The sequence below is a fragment of the Hyla sarda genome, chromosome 1 (genome assembly GCF_029499605.1).
Source record: "Hyla sarda isolate aHylSar1 chromosome 1, aHylSar1.hap1, whole genome shotgun sequence".
In the NCBI taxonomy this organism is placed as follows: domain Eukaryota; kingdom Metazoa; phylum Chordata; class Amphibia; order Anura; family Hylidae; genus Hyla; species Hyla sarda.
This window is the reverse complement of record NC_079189.1, coordinates 450,979,403-450,993,777: the sequence shown is the minus strand read 5'-3', so window position 1 is coordinate 450,993,777 and position 14,375 is coordinate 450,979,403. Positions and strand designations below refer to the sequence as shown.

Here is a 14,375-nt window from a genome sequence, read left to right as displayed (position 1 = left end):
CATATTAGAAATACCCCACAAATGACCCCATTATTAAAACTGCACCCCCAAAGTATTCAAAATGACATTCAGTATGTGTTTTAACCCTTTAGGTGTTTCACAGGAATAGCAGCAAAGTGAAGGAGAAAATTCACATTCTCCATTTTTTACACTCGCATGTTCTTGTAGACCCAATTTTTGAATTTTTACAAGGGGTAAAAGGAGAAAATGTATTGTTATTTTTGTAGCCCAATTTCTCTCGAGTAAGCACATACCTCATATGTCTGTGTAAAGTGTTCGGCGGGCGCAGTAGAGGGCTCAGAAGTGAAGGAGCGACAAGGGGATTTTGGAGAGTACATTTTTTTTAAATGGTTTTTGGGGGGCATGTAGCATTTAGGAAGCCCCTATGGTGCCAGAACAGCAAAAAAAAAAAAAAACACATGGCATACCATTTTGGAAACTAGACCCCTTGAGGTACGTAACAAGGAATAAAGTGAGCCTTAATACCCCACAGGGGTTTCACGACTTTTGCATATGTAAAGAAATAAAAATAAAATTTCACTAAAATGTGTGTTTCCCCCCAAATTTCAGATTTTTGCAAGGGTTAATAGCAGAAAATACCCCCAAAAAATTGTAACCCCATCTCTTCTGAGTATGGAGGTACCCCATAAGTTGACCTGAAGTGTACTATGGGTGAACTACAATGCTCAGAAAAGGAGGAGTCATATTTGGCTTTTTGAGAGCAAATTTTGCTCGGGGGCATGTCGCATTTAGGAAACCCCTATGGTGCCAGGACAGCAAAAAAAAAAAAAAACACATGGCATACCATTTTAGAAACTAGACCCATTGAGGAACGTAACAAGAAATAAAGTGAGCCTTAATACCCCACAGGGGTTTCACGACTTTTGCATACATAAAAAAAAATCCCTAAAAGGTGTGTTTCCCCCCCAAATTTCACATTTTTGTAAGGGTTAATAGCAGAAAATACCCCCCAAAATGTGTAACCCCATCTCTTCTGAGTATGGAGGTACCCCATAAGTTGACCTGAAGTGCACTACGGGCGAACTACAATGCTCAGAAGAGGAGTCATATTTGGCTTTTTGAGAGCAAATTTTGCTCGGGGGGCATGTTGCATTTAGGAAGCCCATATGGTGCCAGGACAGCAAAATAACCCCCACATGGCATACCATTTTGGAAACTAGACCCCTTGAGGAACGTAAGAAAGTGAGCATTTACCCCCCACTGGTGTCTGTCAGATGTTTGGAACAGTGGGCTATACAAAATTTTTAATTTGCACAGCCCACTGTTCCAAAGATCTGTCAGACACCTGTGGGGTGTAAATTCTCACTGCACCCCTCATTACATTCCGTGAGGGGTGTAGTTTCCGAAATGGGGTCACATGTGGGGTTTTATTTTTTTTGCGTTTGTCAAAACCGCTGTAACAATCAGCCACCCCTGTGCAAATCACCTCAAATGTACATGGCACACTCTCCCTTCTGGGCCTTGTTGTGCGCCCCCAGAGCACTTTGCGCCCACATATGGGGTATCTCCGTAGTCGGGGAAATTGCATTACAAATTTTGGGGGGCTTTTTTCCCCTTTACCTCTTGTCAAAATGAAAAGTAAAGGGCAACACCAGCATGTTAGTGTAAAAAAATTATTTTTTTACACTAACATGCTGGTGTAGACCCCAACTTCACCTTTTCCTAAGGGGTGAAAGGAGAAAAAGCCCCCCAAAATTTGTTAGGCAATTTCTGCCGAGTACGGCGATACTCCATATGTGACCCTAAACTGTTGCCTTGAAATACGACAGGGCTCCGAAGTGAGAGCGCCATGCGCATTTGAGGCCTGAATTAGGGATTTGCATAGGGGTATTCTACGCCAATGATTCCCAAACAGGGTGCCTCCATCTGTTGCAAAACTCCCAGCATGCTTGGACAGTCAACGGCTGTCCGGCAATACTGGGAGTTGTTGTTGTGCAACGGCTGGAGGCTCCATTTTGGAAACAGTGGCGTACCAGACGTTTTTCATTTTTATTGGGGAGGGGAGGGGGGCTGTGTAGGGGTATGTGTATATGTAGTGTTTTTTTACTTTTTATTTTATTTTGTGTTAGTGTAGTGTAGTGTTTTTAGGGTACAGTTACACGGGCGGGGGATTACAGCGAGTTTCCTGCTGCGAGTTTGAGCTGCCGCGCAAAATTTGCTGCATTGCAAACTTGCAGCCTGATACTCACTGTAAGCCCCCTGCCCATGTGAATGTACCCTGTACATTCACAAGGGGGGACCTCCAGCTGTTGCAAAACTACAACTCCCAGCATGCACAGTCTATCAGTGCATGCTGGTAGTTATAGTTTTGCAACAGCTGGAGGCACACGGGTTGGGAATCACTGAGTTAGGAAACAGACAATGTTTCCAAACCAGTGTGCCTCCAGCTGTTGCAAAACCACAACTCCCAAACATTCTCAGGCATGCTGGGAGTAGTAGTTCGGCAACATCTTTAGAGCCAGATGTTGCCGAACTACAACTCCCAGCATGCTTGGAGTTGTAGTTTTGCAACATCTGGAGGACTACAGTTTGCAGACCACTGATACAGTGGTTCCCAATCTGTGCCCTTCGAGATGTTGCAAAACTACAACTCCCAGTATGCCCTTACTGTCCAGGCATGCTGGGAGTTGTAGTTCTGCAACATCTGAAGGGCCAGATGTTACAGAACTACAACTCCCAGCATGCCTGGACAGTAAGGGCATGCTGAGAATGTGTCGTTTTGCAACATCTGGAAGGGCACAGTGGTCCCAAAACTGTGGACCTCCAGAAGTTGCAAAACTGCAACTCCCAGCATGCCCAGAGGCCAAGGGCTGTCTGGGCATGCTGAGAGTTGTAGTACACAGGGTCCCAATACAGCAATGCATGTCGCTTTACGGCGACGTGCATTGCTATAAAGGGCCCGACCGCGGCTGAAGATCTACTCACCTGTCGCCGCCGTCTTCATCGCCGGGATCCGGGTCTTCAGGGACGAGGTAAGTACCGGGGCCGGGCCCCAGCACTCCCCCGTCCCCCGCCGCGTCCTCCGGTCTTCCTCCCGTCCTCTCCGGACTTCTAGGGGCCGGGCAGGGTGGGAGGAAGTTACCGCCCCGCCCCCCCCCCCCCCCCCCCCGCGACTGGTCGGTTAGGTAACCGAAGAATCGCAGGGGATCGGAGGAGGTGGCAGGTGCCACCTCGCTCCTATTCTTTAGCATGGTCCTGGCTGTCTGTGACAGCCGGGATCATGCAAAATTACCGGGCGGTCGGGTCCCAGAGACCCGATCAGCCCGGTATCGCCGCAGATCGCAAGGGCGATTTCCCTTGCGATTTGCGGCGATCGCCGACATGGGGGGCCTACATGGCCCCCCTCGGCGTTTGCCCTGAATGCCTGCTGAAGCATTTCAGCAGGCATCCGGTTCCGATCTCTGCCCGGCGCGCGGCAGGGAACGGAATACGCCAGGACGTACGGGGACGTCCTGGGTCCTTAAAGCCCAGGGTGCGGGGACGTCCCCGTACGTCCTTGGTCCTTAACCCTTTAAGGACTCAGGGTTTTTCCGATTTTGCACTTTCGTTTTTTCCTCCTTACCTTTTAAAAATCATAACCCTTTCAATTTTCCACCTAAAAATTCATATTATGGCTTATTTTTTGCGTCGCCAATTCTACTTTGCAGTGACATTAGTCATTTTACCCAAAAATGCACAGCGAAACGGAAAAAAAATTCATTGTGCGACAAAATCGAAGAAGAAACGCCATTTTGTAACTTTTGGGGGCTTCCGTTTCTACGCAGTGCATATTTCGGTAAAATTTACACCTTATCATTATTCTATAGGTCCATACGGTTAAAATGATACCCTACTTATATAGGTTTGAGTTTGTCGCACTTCTGGAAAAAATCATAACTACATACAGGAAAATTTATACGTTTAAAAATGTCATTTTCTGACCCCTATAACTTTTTTATTTTTCCACGTACAGGGCGGTATGAGGACTAATTTTTTGCGCCGTGATCTGAAGTTTTTATCTGTATGATTTTTGTTTTGATCGGACTTTTTGATCACTTTTTATTCATTTTTTAATGATATAAAAAGTGACAAATACGCTTTTTTGGACTTTGGAATTTTTTTGCGGGTACGCCATTGACCTTGCGGTTTAATTAATGATATATTTTTATAGTTCGGACATTTACGCACATGGTGATGCAACATATGTTTATTTTTATTTACACTGTTTTATTTTTTTTATGGGAAAAGGGGGGTGATTCAAACTTTTATTAGGGAAGGGGTTAAATGACCTTTATTAACACTTTTTTTTTACATTTTTTTGCAGTGTTATAGGTCCCCTAGGAACCTATAACACTGCACACACTGATCTTTTACACAGATCACAGGTGTGTATTAACACGCCTGTGATCAGTGTTATCGGCGCTTGACTGCTCCTGCCTGGATCTCAGGCACGGAGCAGTCATTCGCCGATCGGACACCGAGGAGGCAGGTAAGGGCCCTCCCGGTGTCCTTTCAGCTGTTCGGGACGCCGCGATTTCACCTCGGCGGTCGCGAACAGCCCGACTGAGCAGCCGGGTCACTTTCACTTTAGAAGCGGCGGTCAGCTTTGACCGCCGCTTCTAAAGGGTTAATACCGCACATCGCCGTGATCGGCGATGTGTGGTATTAGCCGCGGGTCCCGGCCGTTGATGAGCGCGGGGACCGACGCGATATGATGCGGGATCGTGGCGCGATCCCGCTTCATATCGCAGGAGCCGGCGCAGGACGTAAATATACGTCCTGCGTCGTTAAGAGGTTAAATTGCTGGAAAACTTATTCCAACAAAATAGCAAAGCCGTTGGGAAAACGGATAGAACCGTACGGGGGAAAACCGTATACGTTTTAATTTGTAGTCATACGGTTGCATACAGTTTTTGCCATACGTTTTTTAGCAAAAAAAACGTATACGGTAATCGTATTTAAAAAACGTGGTGTGAACCCAGCCTAATAAAGGTTTCATTTTATTGGAAGGCTACTTAATTTAGGATTCCCCCTTTGGGGGTTTTCCCTAAAGTTGTTGTCACAGTACTTAGTACCAGACACTTTTTTTCCCCCAGCAGATTTACTATTATAGTCCACAGGCACACAACGTTACAGCAGTAGAAGCTGAGATATGGTTATATCGTATGGACTATCGGACACAGTATTATGTTTGCAAACTGAAAAGATTGGCTTTCCTTTGTCGGATTATTTACAAGATAAATCTGTTAAATGACAGGACTTTTTATAACAGTTTAATCATCCACATTCCCGGTGGAGATAATAGGATTGTGGTCTAATTACCATTTGCTCTGATACTTGCATAGTGACTGATGGTATTTTGTTAATCGATATATTTTTTGGGGTATACAAAACTGCTATATGTATCTCATCATATACTATCTTTAAAAAGTGGTGGGGCCCTGTTGTCTGGTGAAATATTAATTGTAAGTTGTCTATATATTTTAATAAATGTAAATTTTATTATTAGAGGTCTCTCACCTACTTTTGGTATCGACCATTATCTATATGCATCCTATCCAAAGGAAAGGGGATTAGATGTCTGATCGCGGGGGTCCTGCCGCTGGGAACTCCCGCAATCTCTGCTGTGGCACCGCAGTCATCCGGTGCACGGAGCGAACTCCGCTCCGTGCCTGATGACTAGCAATGCGGCGCTGACGTGACAGCAAATTTTTTTGCCTTGTGGATGACATCTTCTCCCATTGAATGGTGTGAGATTGCACAAACATTTCTTACAATTATGGTACGTTTTCAACAATAAATCTTCTATATTGTTTCTAATCAAGTTATTAACTGATAAGGGTATGCAATAAAAATGAGTCCTTAACATTGTGCTATAAATGTATTTTTATTTAACTTCTGTTTAAGGTTATTTAAGTTTAGTAATTGTACTTTTTTTTTTTTTTTTTTTTTTGTAGCTGAAAGATTTGATGATTGTTGGGATTGATTGCTATCATGATACCTTGGCTGGAAAAAGATCTATTGCTGGATTTGTTGCCAGCTTGAATCAAGGGATGACTCGGTAAGGCAAGCGTAAACTAAACAAGTATGACTTTTTAGATGAGGACAACACCATCTTCATGGACTTTGCACATTCTTGCTTCCTCGAACACTCCAAATACTATACTAATAAGTTATTGTGTGCATGTGCCAGGGGAAGGGGAAATTAGTGCTACAACCATTAGGACCAGACCCATTTTGGCCTTAAAGAGTACCTCTCATGATCTTGTTAAATTTTATAATCCTCCAAGTTCACTGCCCCCTGCTTTTATTTTTATTAATTTTTCGTTTTCTTCCTTGATATTGCTCTGTATTTTCTTCTCAGTCAGATCCACAGACTGGGAAGGGGCCTTCCCCAGCAGGCGTGACATCATCTGAAGCTATACAGTGGAGAACTTCCTCCTCACTCTACTACACACAGCCCAGATCAGTTCAGTGTGAGTTGAACTATGATTGAGTAAGGCTGCACACACCCCCTCAGCACTCCAGACTGCATTTCCTGAATTTGGACTTCTTCCAGGCCTGCAGGAGTCCAGTCTGTGCAAGGGGTGGGGGGGGGGTGCTCTGGACAAGTAGGGAGACACCTAATGGCAGCTTTTTTAAACACAAATAAAACATAGAAAACTACATTAGAAAGATTTGTTTATTTACCATAAGGAGTGCAATAGCAGAAATTAGTTTTAATGATATTTATTTTGACAAACAAGCAGCAATTTAGGATTTTTTTTTTATGTTTACGCCGTTTACCACACGGTATAATTAACATTAAATTTTGATAGTTAGGACATTTATACATGCGGCAATACCAAATATGTTTATTAATAAAAAAATGTTACGCTTTTTGGTTTGAAAAGGGGACCATTTACATTTTTATTAGGGGTTTTTTCAAATGTATTTTTTTTTAACGCTTTTTATGTCCCCATGTTCATTTGTCACGTCTGGGCAGGGAAGAGTGAAGCCCTAAACTAACCCGCTTCCACTTGCCCTGCCTACTTGCGAACCCGTCCTAGGCGACGGGTCCACAACCACGGTGACAGTCCCTGCCTGAATAAGTGCAGGGAGTCAGACGTCAACAAAATAAACTATAATACAGATGGAGGTCTGTATGGAAACACACACTAACAGAAATAATAACTAAATATACACACACAATAAGCCACAGTCCACATGCAAAGTCTGTACCAAGATACAACAGATATGCCAAATTGCAGAAACAGGAGAGGAGTCAGTGAACCGAGCCAATGGGTCAGAAATACAAGATACAGTTCAAACTCTAACTAGGAGGATGAGCTCTTTCACAGGCAGGGTGTGAGAGTAGACTGCAAGCTAATATAGGAGCTAGAACAGGTGAAAAGCTAACAAGGTCAGCTGACCATCAGAGAACAGGGCGTTTCCTCAGTTACCAGAATAACAAAATTCTTACATTAGCACTATGCCTAGGCATAGCTCTGATCAGTGTTATCGGCGATCTTCTGCTCTGGTCTGCTCGATCTCAGACCAGAGCAGAAGACCCATGGAGACAGCCAGAGGCAGGTGAGGGGACCTCCGGCCACCATGCTGGATGATTGGATCCCATTTTAACTGCCACAGATGCCATGATCTGTATTGATCACGGCATCTGAGGGGCTAATGGCAGACCAGCACGATCGCTGATGTCCGCCATTACCAGCGAGTCCCTGGCTGCTGACAGCAACCGTGACCTGCAATGCATGATGCGAGCACCGATCCAGTGCTTGCAGTCATGTACATGTTGTAAATGTATGTCATGGTGCGCTAAGTACCACCGCATCATGACGTACCTGTACATCCATTTTTGTTAAGTGGTTAATGGCCATGAAAATAGAAAATGTTTTGCTCTTTTCTTTTTCCCTCCTTGCCTTGTAGGAGCAATCCCTCTTACTTATTTGTTTATTTATTGTTTTCTTTCAGAATTTTGTAATGACATTCTTCATTTTGCCATAAAGTATAATGTGAAAACAAAAATGATGTTATTTAGTGGGGGTTGGGCGAAATTGAAAGTAAGATGCAACTAACTGAGAGGCTTTGTGGTAAATCTGTTGGCACAGATTTATCAAACTGTGTGAGAGTAAACAACTGGAGTGATTTCCCACAGCAACCAGAGCTCGTTAGCTGAGCTGTGATTGGTTGCTCTGGGAAATCACTCCACTTTTTCTCTCACACAGTTTGATAAATCTGGGCAGTTATCTCTGTTCTTCAGGTCAGTATAATTACATTGATATCCAGTTTGTATAGCTTTTCTTATGATTTACTAAAACAAAGATCCGATTTTTTGATTGCTTTTTGATTGTTTTCTGGTATGTAATTAGAGATGAGCGAATCGAGTCTGACAAAGTCAAATTTGTTCCGAATTTCAGGCAAAATTCGATTCGGACTGAAATTTGATTCTAAATAATGAATTTCTTCATTAACGACACCCCTGCAATTGTCCTGTATAATGTATAGATGTGAGCGGCTTTCTCCTGCACTCGCATCTTTGCAATAGATAGGATGATCGCAGCTGGTGTAAGGAGTGACACTTGCTGTGATCAGTCCTCAACTATAGGTACTACTGCTCCCAATATGGAGCACACTCTGCTCCATGCTGGGAGCTGTAGTAATTGCATTAATAGACAGATCGCAACAAGTGTCACTTCTGACACCCAATGCGATTGTCCGCTATAATGTATGATGCGGGCGGCAGGAGTGGCTGGAACCATCTGGCCATCACAGCTCTCTGAAGTAAATATGAATAGGTACATATACGGCATCAGGGGACCATATCTGCAGGGGCTGAATCTATACATTATACAGGAGGATCGCAATGTGTCGAACAGGAGTGCTTGGAGTACTAGTACTACCTTAAAAAAAAAAAAAAAAAAAAAAAGTGAAAAACACACACACACTACATTTTTATTATCGGCTACATTTTTACTGCCATGCCTGTCCACATAAATTGATCCCTGTTTAAAAATGAATTAAAATGTCGTTATAATAAAGATACATTTTGTTAAATACAATTTTTCCATCACTACTGTATCTTTTTTTATTATAATTTTTTTTAATGGTACCCTACGAAATTTTATTAATAAAGGTATCTCCATCACTTTTTTCGATAGCTAATGTTCATATTTTCTCCATTATTGCCTCCTAAACGGACCATTCTCATAACGGATGCAAAGTGATGCCATTTATTGGCATCAGCCGTCGGCAGACTCCCCCAGCCGGGACTACTACTACTCCCATCATGGAACAGACTTGTTTCCATGATGGGAGTAGTAGTTCCCTGACTGCGTGAGTCTGCCGGTGGCAGGGGAGGCTACATAGTTTTTGGACTATTACCCCCATCATGGAATAGACACTTTTCCATGATGGGGGTTGTAGTACAGGGGCTGAGGGATTGATCGCACCGCTTTTCACTTCTGAGACCAGATGCAATCAGAAGTTATTAAACGAGAGCGGCCGGCATGCTCCACTCCCCTGCGATGTACAATGTATTTTTACTTTCATTTTTAAATTCCCCGCTGGAAGCCCTGAATGACCTTTACAGAGGAGCCATTCAGGGCTGCCGGCGGGGTTTTGTAAACTTACAGTGTGCCTAATTACTGTTTGTTCACTTTGCCCCTGACTTAAGTATATTCATTTTATTCCCCCATGTGTATATGTATGATTCCCTCCCCCCTGCCTTCTGCCTGGTCATCTTCTAGGGCTGTCACAGCGCACAGCAGGGACATGTCATTCCATTCCCTGCTGCTCATTTCCGTATCTGATAGAGAGGTGCAGCGGAGAATGAAGGTAACTGTCTTCCCTGTGTGCTGTTATAGCGCTCCATTCGCCGCCGATACCTGACCTGTCCCCCCTGTGCACTGCTTCATTCATTCCCCACCGCCACCTGACATGTCCTTGCTGCTGCCCTGCTCCAAGCCCAATCAGAGCGCAAAGCGGGGACATGTCAGTCTATTCCCCACTGCTCATCTCAGTTGGGCATGTCCCTGCTGTGCGCTCTGATTGCGCTTAGAGCAGGGCAGCAGCAGGGATATGTCTGGAATCGGCAGCAGTGAATGAAGCAGCAGAGAATGGAATGTTATGTCCCTGCTGTGCGCTTTGACACACATGGGGGGAATAAAATGAATATACTTAAAGGTGTATTCCAGGCAAAAACTTTTTTTTATATCTCAACTGGCTCCGGAAAGTTAAACAGATTTGTAAATTACTTCTATTAAAAAATCTTAATCCTTCCAATAGTTATTAGCTTGTGAAGTTGAGTTGCTGTTTTCTGTCTAACTGCTCTGATGACTCACGTCCCGGGAGCTGTGCAGCTCCTATGGGGATATTCTCCCATCATACACAGCTCCCGGGACGTGACATCATCATTGAGCAGTTAGACAGAAAACTTCAGAAGCTAATAACTATTGGAAGGATTAAGATTTTTTAATAGAAGTAATTTACAAATCTGTTTAACTTTCCCGAGCCAGTTGATATATTAAAAAAAAAGTTTTTGCCTGGAATACCCCTTTAAGTCAGGGGGAATGTGATTATACAGTAATTAGGCACACTGTAAGTTTAAAAATACTACCGGGAGCCCTGAATGGCTCCTCTATACTGTCCATTCAGGGCTCCCAGTGGGGAATTTAGCCCGTTCCCCTGTTTAATAACTTCTGATCGCATTGGGTCTAAGAAATGAGACCCGGTGCGAACAATCCCTCAGCCCCTGTACTACAACCCCCATCATGGAACAGAGTCTGTCCCATGATGGGGGTAGTAGTACACACACTAACGTAGCCTCCCCAGCCACTGGCAGACTTCATCAGCCTGGGAACTACTACTCCCATCATGGAAACAAGTCTGTTCCATGATGAGAGTAGTAGTTGTCCTGGCTGCGGGAGTCTGTAGGCAGAGGTGTTAAAACGGCCATAAAATAACGGTACATGACGGATGTTATAACTGGTCTTAACGCATATTTTGACAGAAGTTATTCAGCCGTTTGCACCCGTTATATCATTCGTAATTATACATCCATTTTTTTATTATACAATACAGAAACCGGAATTTTAATAACGGATTAATAATCTATAGTGTGAAAGAAGCCTAATAAAAATGTATTGTGTGTGTATGTGATTTTTTCACTTTTTTTTTTTTTTACATTTTTAGGTCGTGCTACTACTCCAAGCATGGAACACACTGTTCCATGATGAGAGTAGTTGTACCTGTACTAATTGACAGATCGCCCGTGTCACTTCTGACACCTGTTGCAATCCTTCTGTATCATTTATAGATGTGGACGGCCGCTCTTCTATGGTCCTCTGCACTGCCGTATATATACACCTATTCATATTTCCCGCAGAGAGCTATGATTGACCAGAGGGTTCCAGCCAATCACAACTCTCTGGGAAAATATGAATAGGTGTATATATACGTCAGTGCAGGGGACCATAGAAGAGCGGCCGGCCGCATCTATACATTATACAGGAGGATCACAGTGGGTGTCAGGAGTGACACTCACTGCGATCTGTCTGTTAATGCAGGTACGACAGCTCCCAGCATGGAGCAGTGTGTGCTCATGTTGAGAGCAGTAGTACCCGCAGTTAAGGACAGATCACAGCGTGTGTCTCTCGTTGGGATCATCCTTCATCCCTGAGATGCGGATCAGCTTTCTCCTGCGCTCATATCTCTGCTCTGTACTCCGGCTGGCCACTCACCATTCCACCATCCAGCCAATCCCCACTCTGGGCGGAAAATATGAATGAGTGATGTGAATTTCTATTCACATCACTCCCCGGCCCGGAGTATAGTGCAGAGATGCGAGCGCTGTATAGAGCTGCTCCGCATCTCTGCTATATTATGGACAATCACATCAGGTGTCAGGAGTGACACCCAGGACGATTTGTCTATTAGTCGATTAGATACATTTTTAGTATTGTCTGCTACATATTTTAGGTCTCTTCCCGTCCACATAATTTTTCAAGTTAACATTACTTTTTTTTTTTTTTTGTCTTTCAATTTTTGGGAGGTGGCAGGGACCAGAAAATTCAGTGCTCAATATTAAAAATGAATGAGGAGTGCATTTCATATATTTTTTCTAGTTTTCGTTCTAAATCATAATTGTTTTTCATTTTCACTTTACTTTTTTTTTTTTAGCCCCACTTTTAATATTGAGCACTGAATTTTTTGGTCCCTGTCCACTCCCGAAAATTGGAAAGACAAAAAAAGAAAAAAATGTTAATGTTAATTTTTAAACAGGGATCAATTTATGTGGGTGGGTAGGGACCTAAAAATGTAGCCGACAATAAAAAAAAATGTATAAAGGGGCCATTTAAATGTAAAAATTATATTTCTCTATCGGCTCCATTGGGGGACACAGACCGTGGGTGTATGCTGCTGTCTCTAGGAGGTGTGACACTATGGTAATAAAAAAAAGTCGGCTCCTCCCAGCAGGATATACCCGCCTTCAGGCTCTGAGCTAATCAGTTTAAGCTTAGTGTCTGAAGGAGGTGGACATGGTCTGGAATTCTCCAGACCAGGTCTTCTGATTTTTTGTTTTCCTAGTACAGGGACGTGTTCGTTTTTTTATTCCCTTTTCTTTTCCGTTTTCAGGTGGGGACTCAGGGACTCCGGTTCCCTGTTTCCCCATTGCGAGTAAGGGGGCACAGACATTGCGTATATGCGCTGTTCACCCCCCCTCGCCAACGGTCAGCGCCTGGGTTGGTACCCCATGGGTCCGGGTCCCCCTATTTCCCTGCTCGCCTCGCTTGCGCATAGCAGCCAGGTGTGATGCAGGTAACTAAAGCTGACTGAAGACTTCACTGAAGACTCCATTAGGTAAGTTTTTCTGACTGAGGTAAGTACTTCCCCCTTTTCTCCATAGGTACGGACTTGCAACCTCTGGAGACCCCCTGTTTTTGGCCCACCCTTCAGGTTATGAGACTGGCTTATACAGGGGCTGCACTTTTATTCTGGGGGCGCAGTGGCACCTGAGGGGGCATGTAATATATGGGGCACTTCATTGTATGTGTGTGTGTGTGTGTGTGTTTTAGTGCGACTATGTCCACAGCGCCTTATATGCGGTTGTCAGCTGCGGCGCTGATAAGGGCCGGGTGCTCTCAGTGCCGGCTTGCTTTCACTTCGCCGGCAGCGCCTTATATGCGGCTGACAGCCGCGACGCTGATACGGGCCGGGAGCTTTCAGCGCCGGCTTACTTTCACTTTCTCCGTCAGTCTCTGTCGGCGTATAGGCCTCCTGCTCTATTCCCCCGAGCGCATATGCAGCTGACATGTGCGCTCGGGACAAGGAGCGGGCGCCATTATAGTTTCTTTTCGGCAGTCTATAGCTCCGCCCACAGGGCTGGGAGCTCTCAGAGGTGCGAAGCAGCCTCCAATCAGCGCCGTGGGCGCGATTTTCAGTAAGAAGGGGTCAGTTAGTTAGTGCCTAGCTTCAGGCACGCTCCTCTCTTCCTATTGGCTGGCCTATTCCTTCACTCTAGCTGCACGGAGCCGAGTTCTCCTCGCTGCAGCTGACAGGAGACACAGACTAGGGTGAGAAAGTTCCTGTCTTTTTTCACATTATGTCCGTACCCAGAGCTGTTCCTCCCTCTAAACAGAAACCTGGAACTTCAGTGACTTATTTTGTCTGTAAGCACTCTAATACCAAGATGTCTGGCTCTGCTGAGCCCATTTGCCCTGCCTGCTCCCCTGGTACCCCCTGATGCCCTTTCGGTTCCGGTGGGTTCAGCCGCTCCACCAGCCTGGGTTTCTTCCCTGACCCAGTATATGGCTGACATGACCCAAGTCTCCCGTTCGGTGGCTGAGGCCTCCCAGGAAGTGGTGTCCGCCTTGAAGGGGTCTTCCCTGCGCAGGGCCTCTGAGAGGGCGCGCTCCTTGTCTCCACATACTTCATGCTCTCACAAGCGTACTAGGGGTGCCTCGTCTGACTCTTCCATTGAGTCTTCAGATAGACGTGAGCGTTCCCCTCGTGGATCCAGCGCCCCCTGTAATCTGGGCACAAACGTCGCTCCTCCAGAGAACGTTCTCGGAGTCGCCGCGCTACCACGCCAGAGCTGCGTACCCGGTCAGGGTTGCCCCCTCCACGACTGCCTCTACTCATTCACATTCCCCTGGTGAACTGGTGGACGAGGCTTCCGAGCCGGCATCTGACTCAGAGGACCACTCGGACTCAATTGCAACGGTGAACTCATAAGGGACACCTTTCACTTAGAGGACCCAGGATCTTTGGATGGCAATCCAGGAGTATCCTTTCATCGTGCTAAGCCAACACCTCAAAGGTCCAGCTCTCATGCTGACTTTGACGACATTCTGGAATCTGCATGGAAACATCCAGATAAG

General features: G+C 45.0%; 1 protein-coding gene across 3 annotated transcripts in view; it reads left to right on the top strand.

Annotated features, from left to right (window-relative positions):
- PIWIL1 (piwi like RNA-mediated gene silencing 1) overlaps positions 1-14,375 on the top strand; it is a 394,474-nt gene that overhangs the window by 324,718 nt on the left and 55,381 nt on the right. For all 3 annotated transcript variants that reach the window (XM_056533540.1, XM_056533559.1, XM_056533548.1), the window contains exon 16: positions 5,958-6,061. In XM_056533540.1, the coding sequence (XP_056389515.1) occupies positions 5,958-6,061 (104 nt within the window). The remainder of the gene's footprint in view (positions 1-5,957; positions 6,062-14,375) is intronic.